Genomic DNA, 24,394 nt, shown 5'->3' on the forward strand with positions numbered 1-24,394 from the left:
TTGCAAAGCCATGGAGGGGAGGAAGAAAGAAGTGCCTGGCTTGGGGGTGGGAGGGGAGAGGGGGGTTTTTTTTCCCCCCCCCCCCCCCTTTTTTTTTTTCATTTTAGGGCCACACGGCAGCATATGGAAGTTCCCGAGCTAGGGGTAGAATCTGAGCTGCAGCTACTGGCCTACACCACAGACACGGCAACATCAGTTCCTTAACCCACTGAGCGAGGACAGGGATCAAACCCACATTCTTGTGGACACTACATCGGGTTCTTAACCTGCTGATCCACAATGGGAACTCCCTGGCTTGGGGATCTTTACAAGAACAGAGGGTAGAGGGCCTGTGCTGTGTCCTGGCAATTGGCATCATCTCAGTCTCCAGCTATGCCCCCCAGGGGGTCATCCCCATCTCTCTACCAGGACTGTCCCTAAGCAGCGCCTCCCTAGGCAGCTCACACCACATGTCCAAGCTCCATTTTCTCATCGTCACCCTGAGAACTGCCCCCTCCAGAACTTGGTGTATTGAATTGAGGCCAGAGGCAAAGCTGCTGCATTTTTTTTTTCACTCGGGAACTATTTACTGCATGCCTCTTATGCAACTTTAGATGTAAAAGATAAAATCATTGAACAAAAATATAATGGAATACAACTTTCTTGAACTAATAAAAACATGAAATTGCAGCTGAAAAGACAATTTATCTTCAAAAGAAAAGAAAGAAACCCCGAGGTAGAATAGTTGACTTGAAGACATATCCAGGCTGCCTGAATGATTTTCAGGGGTAAAGAGAAATTCAACAGTAAGGGAATCTCATAGTAGGCGACACACAGCAAACGGAGCTTTTGCTGCATGTAGGATTGAGAGTAATCGCCAGAATTCCCTTTATGTTCACAGCACATGTGCACCAACACTTTGAGAACAGGTGGAGTTTTGTGGCCTCTACATGCATTTCATAGAATGGCTGAAATGTTCCCATCATTTCTGTCAACAGACAACTTAAAAATAGCAGATGTTGGAGTTCCTGTCGTGGCTCAGCGGTTAACGAATCTGACTAGGAACCATGAGGTTGTGGGTTCAATCCCTGGCCTTGCTCAGTGGGTTAAGCATCCGGCACTACCATGAGCTGTGGTGTAGGTGCAGACGTGGCTCGGATCCCGAGTTGTTGTGGCTCTGGCGTAGGCTGGTGGCTACAGCTCTGATTAGACCCCTAGCCTGGGAACCTCCATATGCTGTGGCAGGGGCCCAAAAAATGGCAAAAAGACAAAAAAAAAAAAAAAAAGCAGATGTTGATGGGAGACTTGGCCATGGCTTTGAGTTGCTGTGGTTCTCTGAGCAGTGTTGCAGGACCTTGGGCACAGGGATGGCTTCCCTCAGGAACACACGAGGCTGGAACTGCAGTGAAGACAGGGGTTCTGGCTGCAGCTGCCACCTCTCTCCAAGCTGGCAAGTGTGTTTAGGGGGTCAGAACCAGCGTTTATTAGGAAGTGAAGTAAGAAAAACTAGAGTCGCTGAGAAGCATGTGTCATGTTGCTTTTGTAACTTTTCTGCAAGTGTCCGTTTTGCTTAGTAAGCTCTGGTTAGAAGGTGTGCACCTTTAAAAAAAAAAAAAAAAGCCCAGCCTCTGTGTCAAAGTGCCCTGCAGAGAGCAGTGGGGACCACAGAGGCCCAGGCCAAGGGGACTGAGGGGACCTTGAAGGGACCTGCTCTCCTGATCTCTGGTGCAGACCTTGGCCCTGCACCATGGAGCCCACACCCCCTACCCTTGTGGCTTGCAACTGACCCTCAGGTGGGTCCGATGTCAGCTGGAGTTTGAGAGCCTCCTGTGGGCATGTGCTCCCAGCAGCCTTTCTTAAGGGAGACGTGTGTATTTGTGGTTAGTTTTTTCCAAGAGAGAAGGGATCATGCACTTTTTTTTTATTACTTAATGAATTTCATTACATTTATAGGTGTACAACAGTCATCACAACCAAATGTTACAGCATGTCCATCCCACACCCTCAGTGCATCCCCCGACCCAACAACCTGTCTCACTTGGAAACCATAAGTTTTGCAAAGTCTGTGAGTCAGTATCTGTTCTGCAAAGAAGTTCCTTGTGTCCTTTTTTTAGATTCTACATGTTAGTGATAGCATTTCTTATTGGTGTCTCATCGACTGACTTCACTTAGCATGATAATTTCTAGGTCCATCCATGTTGCTACAAATGCTGCTATTTCATTCCTTTGAAAGGCTGAGTAATGCTCCATTGTGTACATGAACCACATCTTCTTGATCCACTCCTCTGTCAATGGACATTTACGTTGTTTCCATGTTTTGGCTGTTGCACTTTTTTTTTTTGGTCTTTTTGCCTTTTCTTGAGCCACTCCTGCGGCATATGGAGGTTCCCAGGCTAGGGGTCTAATCGGAGCTGTAGCCACTGGCCTACACCACAGCCACAGCAATGCGGAATCCGAGCCGCGTCTGCCACCTACACCACAGCTCATGGTAGCGCTGGATGCTTAACCCACTGAGCAAGGCCAGGGAACGAACCTGCAACCTCATGGTTCCTAGTTGGATTTGTTAACCACTGCGCCCAGATGGGAACTCCCGATTATGCACTTTTAAAGAGGGACTTGCTGTGCAAACCTTTGCAAGTTCCTGTGATGCCCTGAGCTGGTCTTTTCCTCGTTGATTGCCCTTCCCACTCTCTGCTCCCTCCTGGGCCAGCCCTCTCCTCTTAGATCCTTCTTCGCCACCCACCCCCAGGGCCCCTGTGACACACTTGTCACGTGGTGCTGTACCTCAGGGCACATGGGACAGACTGTTCTCCTCCTGCCCCCTGCCCTTGGCCTCCAGGCACCCAAGCCCCTGGCTGGGCTCCCAGCTGTCCATCTCCCAGGCTGGCATTTCTGCCACTGCCCACCTGCTGGTGTCCTCAGGGCTTTTGGCCTGCCACCACCAACTTTCCAGTGTCCACAGCCCACCTGTTCTCTCTGGGGCTCCTGGCCCCGCCCCCCCACCCCCAGATGTGTGTGGAATGAATGGGTTCACACTATTTCCTCATCTCACCCCCAAAGCACTTTCTTTTCCAGGGTCGGCTGGTTGAATAAGTAGCCTCAATATCCACTGTAACACCCCCCCAGTCCACCTGCCTCCACCCTGAGGCCCCAGGCTGGGTGCTGGGAGGAAGTGCATGAAGGGTCGGCCAGGACTCAGGCCCTTGAGCTCAGAGAGACTGATGGGAGTAGGAAAGAAACCACAGAGCCTCGGGGGATGCAGGGCTGGGAAGGGAGGGGTGAGGTTAAGACATGCCCACCCCCCCGACCCAGGGGCAGGTGTCCTGGGGCTGGGGCAGGAAGCTGAGTGCAGAGGCCCTGAGGCCTGATGGGAACCCAAGGGCCAGAAAGGAGGGCTGCTCTGCCTGGTGAGATGAGATACTCAGACGCTTTCCTCCTGTCTGGTGGGGTCTCACTCCTGGGGCTGCGAATGTGCAAAGTGAGCCCCCACCTGAGGCTTCTGGCCTGGCTGGGGAGCAGCTCCACACTCATGTACATCTTCGGCTTTCCCTGCCTTTGAACCTGCCCTTCCCGCTGTAGTCACAAGCCTCAGGGCAGGTCCCTCTCTGGTGCCTGCCTGGGGTCAAGCAGCCTGGTCGCTGCTGAGCCAGAAGAGGGAAGGACTCAAGGGCTGCCTGTGTGAAGCAGGGAGGGCAATCAGGAAAGGCTTCCTGCAGGGGGTGATATGGCAGCCAGGCTTGGGGTGAGAACTAGCCTTGGGGCATAAGTGTCTTGAGCAGAGCAGAGGCAAATCCAGAGGGGTCGGGGAGGAAGGGAGGAGGATGGCCTGTCATGGAAGCCTCTGGATTTGCTGCCCTCACTGCTCTCTGCCCACAGCTGGCGCTGAGGAATGCCCTTCGGTACTTCCCCCCGGATGTCCAGGAGCAGCTGGCCCCAGAGTTTGCCCAGGAACTGCGACTGTACGGGCACATCTACATGTACCGGTTCTGCCCTAACTTGGAAATGAAGTGAGTGCAGGGTGGTTGGGGTCCAAGCTTCAGGGGCCAGAGTTGCGGGGGGGTGATGCGGGGTGCTTTCCAGAGGGACCCTGCCCGGGTCAGGATGCAGTCAGGGGGGAGTGCAGGCCTTCCACTCCAGGAGGGCCATGGCCGCATCTGCCAAGGGCCAGGCTTGGGGCTGCAGCCAGCGGGAGGTCTTCCTGTCTTCCTCGAGGTCCCAGGGGACACTGCCTGGCCCTGCATTACACTCTGAGCACCACTGTCCTTGAAAGCACCAGAAGGCCAGACTGTCCGGAACGACCCCCCCAAAGCAGGCACCTTGTTCCCTCACTTCTGTCCGGACCTGCTGGGCTGGCACCCTCTCCAGAATTCCCCGGGAGCACTGGCGGTGCAAAGGAAAGGACAGATGAAGTCTGTCTGGAGGAGAGGATTCAGCTTCGCTTTGCAATCAGCTTTCTCCCCACTGCAGTCTGCCAGGGGCTGGGGGAAGGTGGGGGTGTGGTGAGCCAAATTGCCCATCCCAGGAAGAGCCAGCAAAGCACGAGGGCTTTGGACCCACCTCCTGGCAGGAGCTCCGAGGCGCCTCCTTTGGAATGCCAGAGCTTGCTGTCCACATCTGTACAGCCAGGGGCTGGGTTGAGGCCAGGCTGGGCCTGAGCTTTAGCAAGAAGGAGGCCACTGCCCCCTGCCCTTTGTCAGGCCTGGCAGCTGGACCCCCTTTGCAGGGCCTACCCAGTGGAGCAGTACCCCTGCCGGACTAAAGCCGCTGCAGCCATCATGCATATGATCATGAACAACCTGGACCCTGCCGTGGCCCAGGTAACGGCGGGAAACCAGGGCCGGGCCGGGAGCAGCGGTGGGAACGTAATCTGAGAAACGCTGTCAAGCTTTTTACTTAGTGATAGAGTCTAGGGAAGTTGCAAAAATGTGCAGAGAGGGCCTCCTCCCTCTCCACCAGACACCGCAGGGGCTGTACCTTCGGTAACTATGGCGCAGCATCAGCACCATGACACCGATGTTGGTACAGCAGACACGTGCAATTTTACGTCTTCTAAAAGCCACCTGAAAACTGCAAAGAAATAGGTCCAGTGCTGCAGTTTATCCCAACCTACCCAAATTTTATCATTTAGCATGTAATCTGTGTAAAATTGAGATTATTTTACAGTGTGTTTTTCCCACCAAGTCTTTGAAATCAGGGTTATATTTTACACTTAGAGCTTGTCATGGGCCATGGCTCAAGAGCTCAGTGGCCATAGGTGGACAACCCAGGTCTGGCCACATGTGTGTGTCCCTGGCACCCTTAAGCAACCATGCATCAGATACCCAGAGTGGACAAAGGGTAGCTTTGGCCCACCCAGTATTTTACTTGAGAACGAAATGGTCCTAGGGTGTGATCATTCCCCTGGTGTGGGAGCCCCTGAACCTGGCCCCCTACGGACCCCTGACACTGACCTTAGCCTCACTTCCCAAAGCAACCCCAGACCCAGCTCTGCCCCTCACCCTGGTACTGTCCTCGGGGCCTGCCCCTTCTGGCTTCTCCCCAGCCCCTCCCTCTCCTTCAAGGGCCATCCTGAAGTACACCTGGCCCCTTGACCCCAGTGCAGGGGTGAGGCCCCCTCCCTTTCCCAGGCCCCCACCCCAGATGACACCCTGTCTTCTCCAGTTTCCCCAGGAGCTCGTGACCTATGGAGGAAATGGGCAGGTGTTCAGCAACTGGGCTCAGGTACGCTGGACGATGTGGCCTGGCCCTGCCCCCACCCTGGGCATCTGGCCCTGAAGCACCTTGCAAAGCAGGCTTGGAACTCAGTCTCTTCCTCCCTGGTGGTTGCGATCCCGGCACTGGAGGCTGTTTGGGGACGCGGGGGTCTAGAGGGCCCAGCTCTGGGCAGGACACTGGCCCCACTCACAGAGCCCCACGCTTTCTTCTCCCTGCAGTTCTGGCTGACAATGTCCTACTTGTCACAGATGACGGAGGAGCAGACGCTGGTCATGTACAGTGGGCACCCGCTGGGCCTCTTTCCCAGCAGCCCTGGGGCCCCAAGGCTGGTCATCACCAATGGGATGGTGGGTCCTGGGGCGGCGGGAGAGCCAGTTGCCCCCACGCGCACCTACCCATCGTGCCCGCGGGCATGGTGCTGCCTACAGCCCCCTGTCCACCCCTCTTTTCCAGGTGATTCCCAACTACTCCTCCAGGATAGAGTATGAGAAGCTCTTCGCCATGGGAGTTACCATGTAAGTGCTGTTTCAGTTTCTCTAGGGCTCTAGCTTGGCTTTCCTGTAAAATCGTGAAGCCACAGCAACCACGATTTTGAAAAGCCTTCGCAATCAAAGCTCTGTAGCATAATTTCGTATTTACATATTTCCTGCTCATTTTCATGGCTATGCCTACACTTTTTATATGCGTGTAAGTGAACATAGAATGTAATCCTACTTTTTGCAACAATTCATGATGAGTTTCAAACGTAGAGAAAATTGAAAGAATTAACAAGGAACACCAAAGTTCTGTGATTAACACACCACTAAACTCACTTTCTCTCCTCTCTATCTATTCCTCCCACTATCCATGATCATTTTTTGTGATGCATCTTAAAGCAAGCTGCAGATATTCTTGCCTGGGATTCGGTATTTGCCTACAGTGTTTTTTCTTTTCTTTTCTTTCTTTCTTTCTTTCTTTTTTTTTTTTTGTATTTTCTGCCTTTTCTAGGGCCACTCTCATGGCATATGGAGGTTCCCAGGCTCAGGCTCTAATTGGAGCTGTAGCCACCAGCCTACGCCAGAGCCACAGCAACGCTGGATCCGAGCTGCATCTACAACCTACACCACAGCTCACGGCAACGCCGGATCCTTAACCCACTGAGCAAGGCCAGGGATCGAACTCGCAACCTCATGGTTCCTAGTTGGATTCGTTAACTACTATGCCACAATGGGAACTCCTACAGTGTTTTTTCTTTCGAAGTGAAATATACACACCGCAAATGCACAAATGCACACACATCACGTGCTCCCTTCCATGAGTTCTGTCAAATGTGTCTGTGCAGACCCAGCCCCCTGTGTGTGCTATCACGTTAACTGTCCAATTGGAGGTGTTCTCTCAAATGCTGTTGGGGAGCCCCAGTGGGAGGGAAGCCCCTTCCCCTGACACCCCAGTTCACAGTGTCCTCTGTGTCCTTCTCAGCGTCTGCTGTGTGGACTTTGGATGAGGTGACTGACCAGCACGGGCAATGCCCTCTGCATCTGCTGCCCTGGGGTCTGTCCCTTCTTGGGAGAGGGGGGCTGACTCCCATCTTACCTGCAGTGCCCAGTTGCAATGTCATCGCTTTAGCCTCCTTGCCACCTGGTTTGGGTTGTTTCTAGTTCTTTGGGAATGTAAAGAGCATGACAGGAAATCCTTGACCTGTGTGTCCTTGTGGGTCTCTGGGACTGTCGTGCTGGGATCATAGCCATGCAGAGTGTGACCAAGTCTGCAGCACGGGGAAACCGGTCCAGCAGGCTCAGCTGATGGTTTATAAGACCACCAGATGCCTCTGAACTAGGGACCCTCCACTTTGTGGAGGAAGAAACCCAGGCTCAGAAACCCGGCTACGTTTTTGCTTTTTCACAAGTCGATACTGTTGTTATGTAATATATTGCTGTTATTATAATTTATTAAATGGCCTGACCACCTCTTCTGCCCTGGTGGGAGCAGAGGGACAGTCAGCATCTGGCTCTGCTGCCTGCCTAGTGTGGCCAGGGGTCAGTTCCCCAGGCTGAGGATGGACATTTAAAGGGGCAGAGGGCTACAGACTCAGACCAGGTCTGGCTGCCCCGAGGGCTGACCCCAGATGCTGCAGGCAGTTGACTAAAGAGAAGATGCAAATGGCCAGTGGCGATGGGAGGGGGTTACCATTGACCAGACCAAAGCCTCTTCATTGTCAGACTGACAAAAATGGAACTGGGGACAGCAGCCTGTGATGGGGAGGACGTGGGGGAAGTAGGCAGCCACGAATACAGGGGGAGTAGGACCCACATCACGAGCCCGGGGTCACGGGGAGGGACACATCCAGTGCCTGGGGTCAAAGTTCCAAACAGAGAAAACTCTGACCCCATGATCTTACTCCCAAGCACGGTCTGGGGAGCAGCGGCAGCAGGACAGAGTCAGGAGGACGTAAGGTCGGTCTCCAGTTCTGCCAGCCCGTCCCTGTGCAGCCTTGAAACTCAGATCTTACCTACAAAGAGGGTATATGAATAGCTCCTACTCTAGTGGGTGGGGCCCTGGGGAGCACACCCCCATCCCAACCCCCTGATGGATGGTTACGGCATCAGCCGTGTTCTGTTCAGGCCAACTGGCAAGGTAGGGGCAGTGGCTCCCCTCTTTTGGAAGAAGAAGCAGAGGTTCCAGATGGCACACAGCTTGGCATCTGTGGGATCGGGACCCAGCCTGACCCAGAACAGAGATGGGCTCAGGGAAGCTGTGGGGCACAGCACCCAGGAGGGTTCCTGCCCACCGTGTTCCTCGGGGAAGGGCACGCCTGAGGCAGCAGCAAAATGCTGCCATTTCCCACCACGTTGCCCCAGACTCGAACACTGGATGATCATCATGAGATGCACACGGGCTATGCTCCACTGGGCACAGACACCCTAGAACTGGACTCTATCTGTTCATATGTCCAGTGCTTGCCCAACGCCCAGGAGGCACAGGGGAGGTCTTCACTATTGTGTCTGTGGCGAAGCCAAGCTGCCCAGAGGGTCGACAGGGAGAGGTGACATCCAGTGCTCTTGGATGCCGTTGGCTGTAGGGCTGAGAGGAGACCCACACAGGGTGTGTGGGTGCTGCTGCAGAGGGGCCCCCTCAGAGTGAGGCCATTTATGTCAATGACAACAGCACCTCCTGCCACAAGGTTCCTACACATCAGGTCCTGGTGTCTGTCTCACTCACTGCTTGTGGCGCAAGGTCTCAAGGTCTCAAGTGTGTGGTGGGCATCCTGACAAGCACCTCTTACCACCCCCCCCACCCCCACCCCTGCCTGCCGTCCTCCTGCTGGAGGGACCCAGCTCCCTGGACCCGGCTGCTGCACATGAGGTGGGGATGCGGTGACAAGGGTAACTCTTCCCCAGGAGGGGCTAATGTTACCCAGTGTGATTTTTACTGATGTTACTCATTTTTAAGAGACTGAAACCTGTCTGTCTGTGAGAGGTCTGAGGGGGGCCAGATTTGGGGGGCAGTGGCCTTCTCTGTAGTTCTCGCTTGTCTAGTAAGGAGAGTGTTTCCATCCATTTGCAGTGATGATGTCCACTTTAAACCACCTGAGGTGGGGCTGGCACGGTGCCACACTCTTTGCTCCTCTGTGGCAGGTACGGCCAGATGACGGCGGGCAGTTACTGCTACATTGGCCCCCAAGGCATCGTCCACGGCACGGTGGTGAGAGGTGGTGCACAAGCCCAGGGTGGGGTGGCGTGGGTGTGCTGCATGGACAGCAAGCCGACTTCTCATCCACCTGCAGCTCACTGTCTTGAACGCCGGGCGTCGGTACCTGGGTGTCGAGGACCTGGCGGGCAAGGTCTTTGTCACCTCTGGGCTGGGGGGGATGAGTGGCGCCCAGGCCAAAGCCGCAGTCATCGTGGGCTGCATCGGCGTGATAGCAGAGGTGAGCCTGCAGGAGTGCCTCCTGACCCCCTCCAGAGCATCCCCAGCCTCCCAGCGTGGGTTCCCTGGGCAGCCAGTGCCAATCACCAATCATCATGTACCAATCCCCTTCCAGGGCCAGTGCCTGCTGATGTTCTGTCCTAAAAGTGTGGGCCTGAGGCTCTGCCTCCCTTCCCCCCTCACCCCCTAACATAGTAAACCTGTGAATGAGGGAACCAGACTCCCATCTTGGACAATGGCCAGCCCTCCCCCTGGCTCTCAGCTCCTGGGCAGGAGGGGAAGAGGAGAGGGTCTCCAGGGAAAGCCATGGGGGGTATGCACCAGTGGGGGTTTGTGCCTGGCTGCTATGAACCCTGTGGCATACATGGGTGTCCTTGTTAGGAGTCCGCTTGGCTGCAGGTGACTCCAAACCCAGCAAGGGCAACTGACACCAATGGGGTTTTATTTTTCTCACCTAAGCAGTGAGAATGTGTCAGGGCTAACATCTCCAGAGTCACATGGGCTTCCCTCATGGATACAAAACAGCTATCCCAGCCCCAGACTTCCCATCTATATCCAAAGCAGGGAGAAGGGGAAGTCCAGCTGTGGCTGATTCTATTTTAGCAGGAAAGCAAAGTCTGAGAAACTCCTTAGACCTCAATGGTCAGTACTGGCTCAGTGGGAGGGTAGCTGTGATTATCCAGGATGTGATTCATTCCCTGGGCTGAGCAGTGTCACCCTGAATAGGATCCAGGTTTGTTGATATGGAGGGCAGCAGGGAAGAGATGCTGAAAGACGCTCGGAGGGTCTGCCCCAAACTGTTGGGAAAGGGGGTGACCTACACAGGGTGATTGCAGCCGGTAGCCCTGTGCCTTGTGGTCCCAGGTGGATGGAGCGGCCCTCAGGAAACGCTACCAGCAAGGCTGGCTAATGGAAGTGACCAACAGCTTGGACCACTGCATTGAAAGACTCAGGTACAACTCCTGGCCTGGGCTGTTCTATGTGGGCTCACTGGTCGATACTGACAGTGTGTGGGAACCTGGGCCGGGTAGACCGCGTGGTACCGGGGCTCTTCCCTGTGTGGTGTCTCCTGGGTTCTCAGTGGGAGGGCATGGTGCCGCCCTGGGGGCTGTTCTGCTCTGTAGGCCTGAGCCCCCTGTGGGAAGTTCACCTGGGCATGGGGGCTGCAGTCAGACCCATCCACGGGCTCTGGGGCTCACATGAACACAGAATCTGAGAAACATCCCCATAACCAAGACTGGATACTTTGGGGACATAGATTGTTGTAAAACTTGCAGAAAACCCACCATTAATGATCGGAGAAATCCCCTAGTGTGGCGTGAAGGGTCTTGCCTGATCTGGCGCCCATCCTGCAGGAGCACGTAGATCTGGAACACACGCTCCCATGCACATACATGCTCACATGTATGCACACTCCCACGCACGCACTTCCAACTGCTGAGACATTCTAAAAGTCCCTCTTCCGCCTGCCTTCCCCCCTTGTCACTCACACAAGTCCCGGCAGCTTAATTCCCACTGTCACACACATAAACCACACGCAGTCAGGAGAGACCAGCGTAACACATGCCTTAGCCTGTCTTGTCACATCCCTGCTCCCTGCACCGTGGAAGACACGCATGGAATGGGCAAGCCTCCGTATCGTGAGGGCTTTTGTGTATTTAGATCTTCTGCTCCCCCAATGTGCTTTCATTTTTTGTCCTTTTCCTCTGAATAACGTGTAGAATCATCTTTATTTATTTATTTATTCATTTATTTTGAAAGTATGTATAGATTTTTTTTAAAATTTTTTTTTAATTTTTATTTTTGTCTTTTTGCCATTTCTTGGGCCGCTCCCGCGGCATATGGAGGTTCCCAGGCTAGGGGTCTAATCAGAGCTGTAGCTGCCAGCCTACACCAGAGCCACAGCAATGCTGGATCCGAGCCGCGTCTGTGACCTACACCACAGCTCACGGCAACACCAGATCCTTAACCGACTGAGCAAGGTCAGGGACCGAACCCGCAACCTCATGGTTCCTAGTCGGATTCGTTAACCACTGCGCCACGATGGGAACTCCTATTTATTTATTTATTTTTGTCTTTTTGCTATTTCTTTGGGCTGCTCCCGCGGCATATGAAGGTTCCCAGGCTAGGGGTCCAATCAGAGCTGTAGCCACCGGCCTACGCCAGAGCCACAGCAATGCGGGATCCGAGCTGCGTCTGCAACCTACACCACAGCTCACGGCAACGCCGGATCATTAACCCACTGAGCAAGGGCAGGGACCGAACCCGCAACCTCATGGTTCCTAGTCGGATTCGTTAACCACTGCGCCACGATGGGAACTCCCAGAATCATCTTTAATGATCTGCTATCTGAGGATGGCCTTGAGTGAGTTCTACAAAGATCCCTATGAGAGGCCTAGGAGCAATCCGAGTGAATTCTACACTTTTGTCACCTTTATCACAAGGGCATTCAAGTCTGCAGCTCCTCTTGGGTCTGGGTCCTCAGAGTGTCTCCAGTCTGACTGCCCACGTGCAGCTCTGGGGCCCCCAGCTGGTGGGTAGGCAGCCATGCAGGTGTGGTGTACCATGGTTCCTGGCCTTGCCCCCTCCAGGGAAGCCAGGAAGAGGAAGGAGGCACTCAGCCTTGGTTACCATGGCAACGTGGTGGATCTTTGGTAAGTGGGGGATTTGGCAGCCTTGAGGTGAGCCCCAGGTGAGCTGCCTCTAGCCAGGGTCCCAGAGCTGGCCAGGTGCCCTGGGGACACAGATTCCTGTATCAGCCTGAGGCTCTGCTCCCATGGGGTGGGGATTAACCTCCATGCCTGGCTCCTGGTCCTGTGGGCTAGAAGGCATGCTGCAGTGTCCCCTGGCCGGACCCTGAGCTGGTCCTGGCGGTGTTGCCCCGCCCTGACCACCCACATTTCCTCAGGGAGCGCCTGGTCCATGAACTGGACACAACGGGGGAGCTCTTGGTGGACCTGGGGTCAGACCAGACATCCTGCCACAACCCCTTCAACGGCGGCTACTACCCCGTGCAGCTGGGCTTTGCGGAGGCTCAGAGCCTCATGGCCTCCGACCCCGCTGCCTTCAAAGGCCTGGTCCAGGAAAGGTGACCAGGTCCCAGGGCAGGGTTGGGATGCGCACAGCCTGCAGGAGCTTTGGACTGAGCAGCTTTGGCCTTTGCCCTGTTCCCCCGTGGCCCTCTGGGTGGCTCGGGCAAGACCCTCGTCTCTTCCTCTGTGAGACGCGGTCATGGGCGCACAGGCCTGTGGGAGTGTTGGGGGACAGATTGGGGTGACCCCTGTAAAACACCGGGTGCAACCTCCAGCTTGTATGCATGATGAGTCGCTGCTGAGGGAGGGGACCTGAGGTGCTTCTGGAAGAGGGCGCTGCTTGTTCAGCATGAAGCCCGGGCCCAGGCCTCACGGGCTGCTGTCAGGAAGCACTAGTTTACCTGGTCTTGAAGGGGAAGAGGATATGGGAAGCCGACAGGGATGGGGCTTCCAGGCAGGAGGCACTGGTGGGGAAGCCAGGGGGTGGGGAGTCAGCAGAGCCTGGCGCTGGTGGGGTGTGGGGTGTGGTGCTGACCCCCACACCGTCTGTGGCAGCCTGAGGAGACATGTCTCAGCCATCAACAGGCTGGCCCAGGGGAACTTCTTCTTTTGGGACTACGGCAACGCCTTCCTCTTGGAGGCCCATAGAGCAGGTGAGAGGGGGGAGGTGGCAAGGGGCCAGGGGTGTGGCTGGTGGGGCCTCGGCCTCGCTGGGGCTCAGTGTCTCCAGGTGACACTGGGTGGGTCTCTGTCCCACAGGAGCCGACGTGGGGAAGCCCGGTGCCAGCAAGATGGAGTTCCGCTATCCCTCATATGTCCAGCATATTATGGGGTGAGTCACGGGCCCTTCCAGCATCTGGGCCTGAAGACCCCCCCTGACCACAACTCAGGCCGTGTGCTAAGACTGATGCCCAGCCCTGAGTGGCCCCAGCCCTGAGTTACAGGGTTTCCACCCCAAAATGCAGGGGGAGAGGAGCTGGAAACTTAGGAGACTGTGTAGGGCCTCAGTGAGAGAACAGGATGCTGGGCTGGGCTGAGGTCACCTCTGGTGAACACCCCAAACTCCCATCCCACGGTCCTGGATGGCACGTCTGGGGAGCTGCCCATCCTGCCACCTCAGCCACACCTGAGCCCTGAGCAGTTGGCAGCTGACAGCCTGATCCCTGCAGCCTGTGTGCCTTCCTGGCCATGCCATGTGGGGGGAACAAGCAGGGTGCAGGGCTGTGTGGCAAAGGAGAGGGTGGGGCTTGGGCCTGAGCAGCTGTGAGGGGAGCCAGTGGTAGAGAGGGGGGACAGTGCACAGAGGGGACCAGTGGGGGTGGGGGAGGGGGTTGCACCAGAGGGGACCAGAGCAGGGTGTGAGATGCCATCATCCTTTTCAGTTCACTGTGGTTGGGGAGGGGGCCAGAGATGGACCAGGGCCGCTGGAGACTCCCTGGGGGGCAGTGGAGGGCAACCTAGGGAGGCCCCTGCATCCTTCTGCCTGGAGTCACCTCAGAAGATTTGTCCACTTGAAGCAAATTTAGGCAAATCTTCACTTACTGTTTCTCCCAATATTTAGTTTTAGTTTCCTGGCTTCCAGGTTGTCTCTGACAGCAGCTTAAGGAATTTCTGCTTATTTGCGTCTCAGCTCCCTGATCCTACAGCCCTCAGAGGGGACAGGGAGCTGGGGGAAGGGACACTGAGGGGCCTGGGGTGGGTCTCGGAAATTACTCTCCAGTTAGTGGCTTAAGGGCTTCCAACAATTCTGGACACCAACACCCCACTTGCTGCATATGCCCATGAGCACACAACCTTCACCCCTCAGTTCTGAGCCTGGGCGGCTTCCCCAGCCTTGGATCATGGTGACCCCAGCCGGGCTGCAGCCCCCAGGGAATGAGCCATTTGCCCTCGCAGGGACATATTCTCCCAGGGATTCGGGCCTTTCCGCTGGGTGTGCACATCAGGGGACCCCCAGGACCTGGCGGTCACGGATCACCTGGCCACATCTGTGCTGGAGGAGGCCATTTCTGGCGGAGGTGAGGCTGTCAGAGGTGCTGGTGGGTGGGTGGGTGCCCTCCAAAGCTCCTCTAGATTCCCGCTTGGCAGTGCAGGGGTAGCCTGGACGCACGGTCCCCTGCTTGGCCCTGTGGGCACTGGGCACAAGGCCCTGGGTGTAGCCGCCTCTGGCTGTCCACACCATCACCTCCGTGAGCAGCCATTCTTCATGTCAGAACTTTTGTCTGCAGCTCTGTCTGTGGACAGAGGGCTGGTTCTGCCCTGGCTGGATGCCCTGGCCTACCATGGTCCCTTGTGTGTGGGTTGGAGAAGGGGAGGTGGTTATTTTGGTGCCCCTCACCGCTGCCAGGCTCCTGCCTTAATGCTCTGCAGCTTCTCCCTTCTCTCTGGTGGGTGGCTGATCGGCCTTTCCTGCTTGTTTTAAATCCCCAGGGGCCAGTTTTACCGAGCCGCCCACACCCACTTTAGGTAGCCTGAGCAGGGATCCAGGTTAGGGGACCCAGAGCTAGAGAGCCGGTGGGTGTGGCTGGTGGTGTGGGCGGGGCCAACGGCATGGGCGGGGCCAGCGGGCTGGGGAGGAGGGGAGGCGGGGCTGCTCCTGGAAATCCAGGCAGGAGTCTCCTGGGGTTGGAGCCACTTCACTTTTAACAGCTGGCCCCCAAGGAAGCAACCTGCTGGTGGGCCCCCTGCCACTGCTCTAAGGGCTGACTTCGGCGGGGGAGTCTCCGTGTCCCCCAGGCAGAAAACCATGAGGGCATAGATCCTAGGAAAAGACGGTGAAGTAATTAAGAAATGATAATGTGTGAACATTACCTTCACTTTTTATACAATTTTAAAAAAGTGTATGTTTATTTAGTTAAAATTTTATCAATGTCTATTAACCACCGGCTCACAGGACTCCTGGAGATTTAACAGTCTGCCCCCCCCGCCCCCGCAGTGAACCCCGCTGTGAAGCTGCAGTACATGGACAACATCCGCTGGATCCGGGAGGCTGCCAAGCACCAGCTGGTGAGGGCTTGGCCTGGTGGGGGGCAGGGGGGACCACTGGACCTGGCCTGGGTGGGGTGCCGCTTGCCACCCAGGCGCGAGCCCCATGGGACTGCTCAGGTGATGGTGTCCCTACAGGCCACCTTGCCCTGGGGCTGCTGAACAAAGCAGGCCAGGGCCTTTCAGAAGGTGGCCTGGGCTCTGGGGCAGTGATCAAGGCAAGTAGGCAATTTCTTCCTCTGGTCACTCCACAAATAGCTCTTGAGAGGTGGCCCTGCAGGGCCCTGGAACCAGGCCTTCTGGCTTCTTAGCTATGTGACCTGGGGTGAGTGGTTTGGCCCCTCTGAGCCTCCTATCAGCACATTAGAGATGCTGGAGGTGGCATCTGCTCCCTGGCTGTGGGGCCGGGCTTGGAGCAGGCCCTCTGAGGCTCTGCTGGGCCAGGGCTGAGTGGATTGATCACACGCCTGTTTCTGTGATCATGGGTGTGATCCTGAATCAGGTGTTGCTGTGTGGGGACTGGTTTACACAGGCCCAGCAGAAGGGTGTCTCTGAGGAGCTGACCTGCAGGTTCAGGTCTAAGTGTAGGTTTGGGGGCTGGGGAGCAGGGTGTGAATAGCCCATGCTTGGGCTTGAGGAGGCAGCCAGCAGGTGCACCAGGACAAAATAAGAAATGAGCATTTGGTTCACATGCCTTTGGCTGCAGACCCTGGTGGCCAGGTGCTGCTACCATGTCTAGACAGGTGGGTCCTTGGCTTGGGGTCCCAGGGCCAGGAAGGTTCTGTCACGCCTGCCCTAAGCCCCGCCCCCCACCCTGGGCTTCCAGGTCCAGTTCCAAGCATGCAGGCTGCCCCCTCCTCCTGGCCATGTGGTTGCACGTGTTGCATGTCCACAGAGGTCCCTGTGACCGCCAGACACCTGAGAGTTGTGGCTGGACCCGAGAGCCTGGGCCTGGGGAGGGGAGGGCAGGAGGTGGAGGTATACGGGCCAGTCCAGGGGAGGTCCAGAGAGGACCAGAGGCCAGGCCTCAGGTCAGGGGCATGGCCACCAAGGGAGCTGGTGGGGGGGGACAAGGACATGTGGGTGACCAGCTGGACACTGTCCCCAAGCCTACGAGCAGGACTCTGTGTGTTTGAGTTAAAGCTACTCAGCGGTTGTGTCCTTCCCACTTGCTTCACATTGCTCTCTGTCAAGAAAAATGGTCATCAAAGAAGGTTGTCCTTTTTAAATTTGTTTCTTTTTCTTTTTTTCTTCTTTTTAGGGCTGCACTCACGGCATATGGAAGTTCCCAGGCTAGGGGTTGAATAGGAGCTACAGCTGCCGGCCTACACCACAGCCACAGCCATGCTGGATCCCAGCTGCATCTGCAACCTACACCGCAGCTCGCAGGAACACTGGATCCTTAACCCGCTGAGCAAGGCCAGGGATCAAACCCGCAACCTTATGGATACTAGTCAGGTTCTTACTCCACTGAGCCACAGCGGGAACTCCAATTGTTTCTTTTAAGGTACACATTAAAAGAAACAGCTGGCAATCCTGGGCCAGTTACTCCTGTTTTCTTTTTCTGGATCCAAGAAATCTGAAAATCTCTGAGTGCTGACTTGTGGTATAGGTTTTCCTAAAAGGATTTGAGGCAGCTGGTGCATAGTAAAGTCTGGCCATTGGGTGCAAAGCTGCGAGGACGAGGCTGACATCGAGGCTCCTGGGACATAAATTTACATTTAACCATGTCGAAGTACACAGCTCAGGGGCACTCAGCACTGCCATGCAGCCATCACCACCATCATCCCCAGAACTTTCTCATCTTCCCAAACTGAAGCTTGGTTCCCTAAGACGCTCACCCTGCCAGCAGCTCCCCAAAGTGTCCATGTTGGCAGATGGCACCTGGCTGAAGCCAGCTGTGCTAACAGAAACTCCTCACTTCTGGAAGATTTTGTTTCCCCTTGGTTACTACCCCCCCAATCCCTTGCCCCCAGGAGCTGCATCCTGGTGGCTAAGGTGCTTAGACTTCCTGGGCCTGTTTCATCACCTGGAGAACAGGGCCCATCACAGGGACAGACTCTCCAAGGAGACTGGTGCCAAGCTGGAGCGAGGCCAGCACACTGGTCACCCTGGGTGGGGTTGAGGTTACTACCGTTGGAAGGACTCCAGCTGGCAACTTCCCCAGACAGGTGAGTCTAGTCCCAGAGGCCCCTCCAGGAGTAGGGCCCTGCGATGAAGGGTCACGAGGGACATCTGGGGGCCAGGCTGCACGTGCATGTGCGCCAGAGATGCAGGGCTGGACGTAGGTACGGGCCTCAGGCCCACAGATTCTAGAACTGCCCCACCTCAGGGGCCTCAGGCCCTCCCTGACCTCCCTGGAGGTTACTGTCTGGCTGCTGGTGGATGTCCCTTGAGTGTCTCCCCACGCGTCAGCAGGTCAGCCCTCACCCTTCTCTTCACAGGTGGTGGGCTCCCAGGCAAGGATCCTGTACTCAGACCAGAAGGGTCGTGTGGCCATTGCTGTGGCCTTCAACCAAGCCATCGCCCGTGGGGAGATCAAGGTGGCCTGACCTGTGCTGTGGGAGGGGCTCCCCTGGGCTCCTTGCCAGCGCCAGCACCAGCCCCGGGAGGTTGGGTGCCTGTCCCCAAACCCAGCTTCCGATGCAGTCCCTGCTGTGTGACTTTGGGCAGTCAGGGGCCCTCTCTGAGCCTCATCTCAGAGAGGAGGCTCAGGTAACCTCAGAGCATGGGTGTGAGGGCTGCACCGGTGGCTTTCCTACCAGGGTGTTGAATTGTCACTTTCCAACCATGACAAACTTCCCTGCTTTTCCCGTTTGCCTGCTGGTCAGCCCAGCCCACCCTCCCTTATTCCTTCCCTTCATCCCTTTCCTCCCTCCTCCCTCCCAGCTCCCTTCTCCCTCCCCCTCCCCTCCCCTCCTCCCTCCCCTCCTCCTCCCTTATCCTTCCCTCCTCCTTCCCTCCCCTCCCCTCCTCCTCCCTCACCCTCCCCTCCCCTCCCCTCTCCTCCTCCTCTGTCCCCCTCCCCTTCCCTCCCTCCCTTAGTGCCTCCTTTGTGCCAAACTTGTTCTAACACAGGGGTAACCATCCAAAGGACAAGGTAGACAGAGTCCCACCTTGTCCACATAGGGGGACGCTGTGGATACACAGGCAGAGGTATCAGTTTAGAGCATATCAGGTGCTGAGCTCTGTGAAGAGTGAGTGAGGTGACATGGGGGGGCAGTGGGGGTCAGGATGGGCCTTTCTGCAGAGCTGAGGTCTGAGTATCCAGAAGGAGCCGGAACACTGGGCAGAGGTGAAGAGGGGAGCAAAGTCACTGTTCAGGGACAGGGCAGCCTCTCGGACCCAAGACCTTCTCATGGGGATGAAACCCCAGCCTGTCCCCTGCACCTCATGATGTTGGGGAGGCCCCCATCCTCTCCTGGCCTCAGCTGTCCTGTGAATGGACGTGATGATGGCCGGATGGGGTTGAGGGGACTCAGATCCAGCAGCTGGGGAGCACAGCCCATAGGTGGGAAGCGTTTCTGAGCAGCCACCGGGAGCGTCAGAGACCCTAGTTCCAGGGGATCCGAGGCATGTCTGGCATGGCCCACCCTTGAGTTCTGCCTGCGGGGCCACAGGGGATGCTGTTGGCTGACCTCTTGTGTCCTTCCACCCTGCAGGCACCAGTGGTCCTGAGCCGAGACCACCATGACGTCAGTGGTACAGACAGCCCGTTTAGGGAGACCTCCAACATTCATGACGGCTCCGCCTTCTGTGCAGGTGAGGGACACAGAGCCTTTGACATGTTTATGTTGGGTTTGGACTGTAGTTAAAGATGGGTTGATTCATTTGGTCAGTCATGATGTTGGGGCAGGGCTGGCATCTGAGAGGTGTGGCACAGGGTGGTGCACCCAGGGCAGAGCCCACCCCTGGGCTCGCTGTAAACCTGGGCAAGTACTGGGTGGACCTGGCAGGTTGAGGCTGAGACCTGGGCATGCCTGGCCCATCACTGCCAGGTGATCTTCAGGTGCTCTGTGCCCCTGTCTGCAAAGTGGGGGCAATAGCACATCCTCCTTCTGAGGCCACTATGGATGCCAGCATTAGTCAGCATGTGTGTGCTGCATCAGCTCCCGCAGGCAGCCGGGGCTCAGGGAGGGGCTGCTGCCCCATCCACCATGACTGCCACAGTCATCACAGCTCCTGCGTCCTGGTCCTGGGGGGCTTTCTCATCCCCAGCACCTGAGGCTCCTTCCATTATGGATGGGTCCCAAGGGAAGGAGGTGACACTCAGGAATAGTACTTCACTTTTTTGGGGGAATGGGTCCCTTTCATCTAAGTTATGGAATTTATGGGTATAGGATCATATTCCTTTATTATCTCAATGTCTGTGGAGTCAGTTGTGGTATCTACACTCATTCCTGCACAATTCCTGACAAGTTGGTTGCTCGTGTCTTCTTTCTTTTTCCTTGATCAATTTGACTATAAGTGTATCAATTTTATTGATCATCTCAAAGAAGAAGCTTTTAGTTTAATTGATTTTTTGATTGCTTCTCTGATTACAAATTCATTGGTTTTTGCTCTATTCTTTAGTATGACCATCTTCCTATCTACTTAGGGTTTAATTTGCTTCTTCTTTTTTTTTTTTTTTTTTGTCTTTTTGCCATTTCTTGGGCCGCTCCCGCGGCATATGGAGGTTCCCAGGCTAGGGGTCGAATCGGAGCTGTAGCCACTGGCCTACGCCAGAGCCACAGCAACACGGGATCCGAGCTGCGTCTGCAACCTACACCACAGCTCACAGCAATGCCGGATCGTTAACCCACTGAGCAAGGGCAGGGATTGAACCCGCAACCTCATGGTTCCTAGTCGGATTCATTAACCACTGCGCCACGACGGGAACTCCTAATTTGCTTCTTGTTTTCCTGGTTTTCATGAAGTGGACACGAAGGTTACAGATTTTAAACCTCCCCCTCCTTTTTTTTCTTTTTTCTTTTTAGGGCTGCAGTTGTGGCATATGTTAAGTTCCCAGGCTAGGGGTCAAATTGGAGCTGCAGCAGCCAGCCTACACCACAAACATGACAATGCAGGATCCAAGCCATGCATGTGACCTATGCTGCAGCTTGCAGCAATGGTGGATCTGTAACCCCACTGAGCAAGGCCAGAAATCAAAACCACATCCTCATGGATTTTAGTTGGGTTCTTAACCTGCTGAGTCACAATGGGAACTCCTTCTTTTCTAATAAAAATATTTTAATGCTATGAATGTTCCTCTAAACACTGCTTTAGCAGCATCCTAAACCTCCATATGCTGAGGCAAAAAAAAAAAAAAAAAAGACAAAATAAATAAATAAATAAATAAAATATCTTTCTGTTGCTGACTTCTGATTTAATTCCATTATAGTCAAAGAACTTATTTTATATTCATTGTGTTCTTTTAAATTTGTTAAGGGTTGTGTTATGGCCCAGAATGTGGTCTACCTTGGTATCCTTGGGAAGAAGATGTATTCTGCCATTATGTGGGGCTTGTTCTTTTTTTTTTTTTTTTTTTTTTTTTTGGTCTTTTTGCCATTTCTAGGGCCGCTTCTGCAGCATATGGAGGTTCCCAGGCTAGGGGTCGAATTGGAGCTGTAGCCTCCGGCCTACGCGGGATCTGAGCCACATCTGCAACCTACACCATAGCTCATGGCAACACCGGATCCTTAACCCACTGAGAAAGGCCAGGGATCAAACCCGCAACGTCATGGTTCCCAGTCAGATTTGTTAACCACTGAGCCACAATGGGAACTCCACATGAGGCTTGTTCTTAAGTGTCGGTTAGGACAAATCAGTTGGTGATGCTGCTCCTGTTGTGCAGATTCTTAATGACTTTCTGCCGACTTGTTCCTTGAATTACTGAGAGGTGGGCAATGATGTCCCAGCTCATTTATGGATTTGTCTGTTCTGTTTTTGTTTTCCACCCACTTTACCGTGTGTGTTTTAAAACTGTTGCTAGGTGCACCCTTGTTTAGGTTTATGGTGTCCTCTTGGAGAGCTGACCTCTTTTTTCTTTTTTCCTTTTTTTTTTTTTTTTTTTTTTTTTAAGGACCATACCTGTGGCATATGGAGGTTCCCAGGCTAAGGGTATAATTGGAGCTGCAGCTGCCGGCCTATGCCACAGCCACAGCAACATGGGATCCAGGCCATGTTTGTGACCTATACCATAGCTCACGGCAGGCCAGGGATTTAACCTGCACCCTCATGGATACAAGTGGGCTTTGTTAACCACTGAGCCATGACAGGAACTCCAAGAGTTGACCTCTTTATCAGCGTGTGATGTCCTTCCTTATCCCTAATAATGCTGCTGGCTCTGAAATTCTCTGATATTAATGTAGTTTACATGCATGTCCTATGGCCACTGTAACAACTTACCACAAACTTGTCTTGCAAATATGTTTCCTCATAGTTCTGAGGGTCCAAAGCCTGAAATCAGTTTCTCAGGTCTTAAGTTGAGATATGGGCAGGGCTTTGACGAACGTCTCAGGGGAGGCCACAGGGGAGGATCTGCTCCCTGGCCTTTTCCAAGTCCTGGAGCGGCATTTCTTGCTTCTCACATCCCTGCACTGGAGGAGAGCATTCTCAGGATACCCCCCGTCCCCATTTTCTCTGTGGCCACCAGTGGGGGGTTGGAGGAAGAGCCCACCAGAGGGTGCTGACGCCTTTCTGTCTGTGTCCCTGGGCCGTGTCTCAGGCAAGCTTGGGCTTGTCCTTCAGCAAGTCCTTAGACACGGGGAGGCTCAGGGTCCCTTGTGCAGCCACCTCCCTTCAGAGTTCCCATTCATCAGCTGTCCCAGGACCTCGCCCCTCTGTTGGGGCCAAGCACAGCTGGTAATTGTCTCCTACCATTTTGCCTATTTTAAGGGTGGGATTGATGCTCTTTGTCATCTGAGCTAAAACTGCCACTGCCTCCCTTTGAATTCCTTTGTCCTTTGTGCTTCTGGGGCTCTGTGCCTGGCACTCGTGCTGGAGAGCAAAGGACAGGGAGGGTGAACAATGTTACCAGGCATGAGTCCATTGCTCCTGCTTTGCTCAGCTCTGAAAACACAACCCATTGCCGTTCCTAGAGTTTCCCCTGGTCCCTGCCTGTCCTGCCGGCCCTGCCTGGCCACCTTGCTCAGGGGCTGACAGGGCTCTGTCTCCGCAGACATGGCTGTGCAGAACTTCGTGGGAGATGCCTTTCGGGGAGCCACCTGGGTTGCTCTTCACAACGGTGGGGGTGTTGGCTGGTAAGAAGCTCGGAGAGCCAGTGGTGTGTGTGTGGGGGGCTCCCGTGGAAGTCTTGGGGTTCCCCGGGGTCCTGGGCCTGCCTCCCCAAGTTCCCTCTGCTCCTTGTGTGCGCTGGAAATGGGGGACTTGCCGAACCTCCCAAATTTGGGGTCTCCCCTGTCCCGTGGGGCACCACGGGCTGCTGTGATGCCGGTAAGAGCATCCTTTTCCATTGCTTTCATGCTGCTTTCATGGATGTTCTCCCAGGAGTTCCCAGTGCTGTCCTGGCCCTGTCCCTTCATTCCATCAGGGCCGTGGCTGGGAGGCGGGACCTGGGTTGTGGGCTCCCTGGGTCCCAGCCCACTGCCTGGCCAGGCCTGCTTCCAGCCTGCACCATGAGGGGGCTGGCCCCTCTGCGATACTTTCCAGATGATAGTGGCGATTCCCTAAGGAAGACATCCTGACAGCTCTGCCCCAAGTTCCGGCATCTGGGTGTTCCAACACCATCTGCCCAGAGATAACATCTGATCCCACAGACCCCAAGGCTGCTCCCCTCCACTGCCCCCACTAGGCTGATCTCAGGTGTCACCTGTTCTTCCGACCAGCCAGCTATAGACCTGAGGTTCCGGTGACTGGAGCAGCTCACAGAACGCAGGGAGCCCATTAACTCATTAGGTCAGCGATTTATTACAAAGGGTACAGCAGGATAGGAATCAAGAGCCAGATGAGGAGACACATGGGGTGAGGCCCTCATGGGGTTGGGGGCACGTGGGAGCCTTGCGGTCCCCCAATCCCAGGGCTTTTCATGGAGGATTCCTTAATCAGGCCTGATCAACTGGATCACTGGCCACTGGTGACTGATTCCACCTCCATGCCTCCCCTGCCCCAGGGTACAGGTGGACTCCCCTGGCCCCTCCCTCAGGGATTTCCCAAGTCTCCTCATTGACAAACAAAGAAACTTGATCCATCTGGGGTCTCTGGGAAATTCCTAGGGTTTTAGGAGCTGCGGACAAAGACCAAACATTTATTATAAATCATGATGTCGCATTCACTGCTAAGAATAATGAATGACAAACACTTACTGCAAGTGGACCACGTGGCAAGTATTTGCTCAACTCTATAAATCCACTGTCACTTAATATTGGAAAAGAAATACCTTTACGGATAAGGAAACTGAGGCAGAGGTGGTTCTGGGCAGCACCTGCATGGTGACTCTGCCAAGTCACCTGGGGAGCTCTGGCCATGCTGGATTCTTGGCCCCTTGGAGCAGCAGGGGCACCTTGGCTTCAGGGAGTAAGCTCCCCAGGCTAGGCCACCTCTGAACTGACCTCTGAGCCCGTTTGGTCAGATCAAGCCTGGTATTGCCCTCTAGAGCCAAGTCTTTCAGCTGCAGCTGAAGAGCATCCCATGAGCTGGCTTGGCCTTGGGCTGTTTGAGGCTGGGATTCTGAGCTGCAGGCCAATCACGCAGCCCTAATTGATAGAAACTGTGACAGAAGTGGGTTTCCTTTCAGATACACAGGCTGGAGGAAACCAGTGGGAAAGAGTGCCTGGTTA

General features: G+C 55.0%; 1 protein-coding gene across 20 annotated transcripts in view; it reads left to right on the forward strand.

The window, feature by feature from the left end:
- The window catches only part of UROC1 (urocanate hydratase 1), a 43,449-nt gene that overhangs the window by 11,529 nt on the left and 7,526 nt on the right, over positions 1-24,394 (forward strand). For 17 of the 20 annotated variants that reach the window (XM_084966388.1, XM_084966384.1, XM_084966393.1 and 14 more), the window contains 17 exons: positions 3,856-3,986; positions 4,703-4,796; positions 5,641-5,700; positions 5,913-6,041; positions 6,148-6,209; positions 9,309-9,375; positions 9,458-9,601; positions 10,465-10,553; positions 12,192-12,254; positions 12,509-12,688; positions 13,188-13,285; positions 13,392-13,464; positions 14,529-14,650; positions 15,568-15,638; positions 18,062-18,160; positions 19,280-19,379; positions 22,777-22,858. In XM_084966388.1, coding sequence (XP_084822514.1) covers positions 3,856-3,986; positions 4,703-4,796; positions 5,641-5,700; positions 5,913-6,041; positions 6,148-6,209; positions 9,309-9,375; positions 9,458-9,601; positions 10,465-10,553; positions 12,192-12,254; positions 12,509-12,688; positions 13,188-13,285; positions 13,392-13,464; positions 14,529-14,650; positions 15,568-15,638; positions 18,062-18,160; positions 19,280-19,379; positions 22,777-22,858 — 1,664 coding nt within the window. Of the gene's footprint in view, positions 1-3,855; positions 3,987-4,702; positions 4,797-5,640; positions 5,701-5,912; positions 6,042-6,147; positions 6,210-9,237; positions 9,376-9,457; positions 9,602-10,464; positions 10,554-12,191; positions 12,255-12,508; positions 12,689-13,187; positions 13,286-13,391; positions 13,465-14,528; positions 14,651-15,567; positions 15,639-18,061; positions 18,161-19,279; positions 19,380-22,776; positions 22,859-24,394 lie in introns of all 20 variants that reach the window. The other 3 variants (XM_084966397.1, XM_084966399.1, XM_084966398.1) reach the window with 1 other exon arrangement.

The sequence above is a fragment of the Sus scrofa genome, chromosome 7, assembly GCF_054392235.1.
Source record: "Sus scrofa isolate SSC_HxYL_T2T_F1_AM1 chromosome 7, Sscrofa_HxYL_maternal_Yorkshire_Landrace_v2.0, whole genome shotgun sequence".
Lineage (NCBI taxonomy): Eukaryota > Metazoa > Chordata > Mammalia > Artiodactyla > Suidae > Sus > Sus scrofa.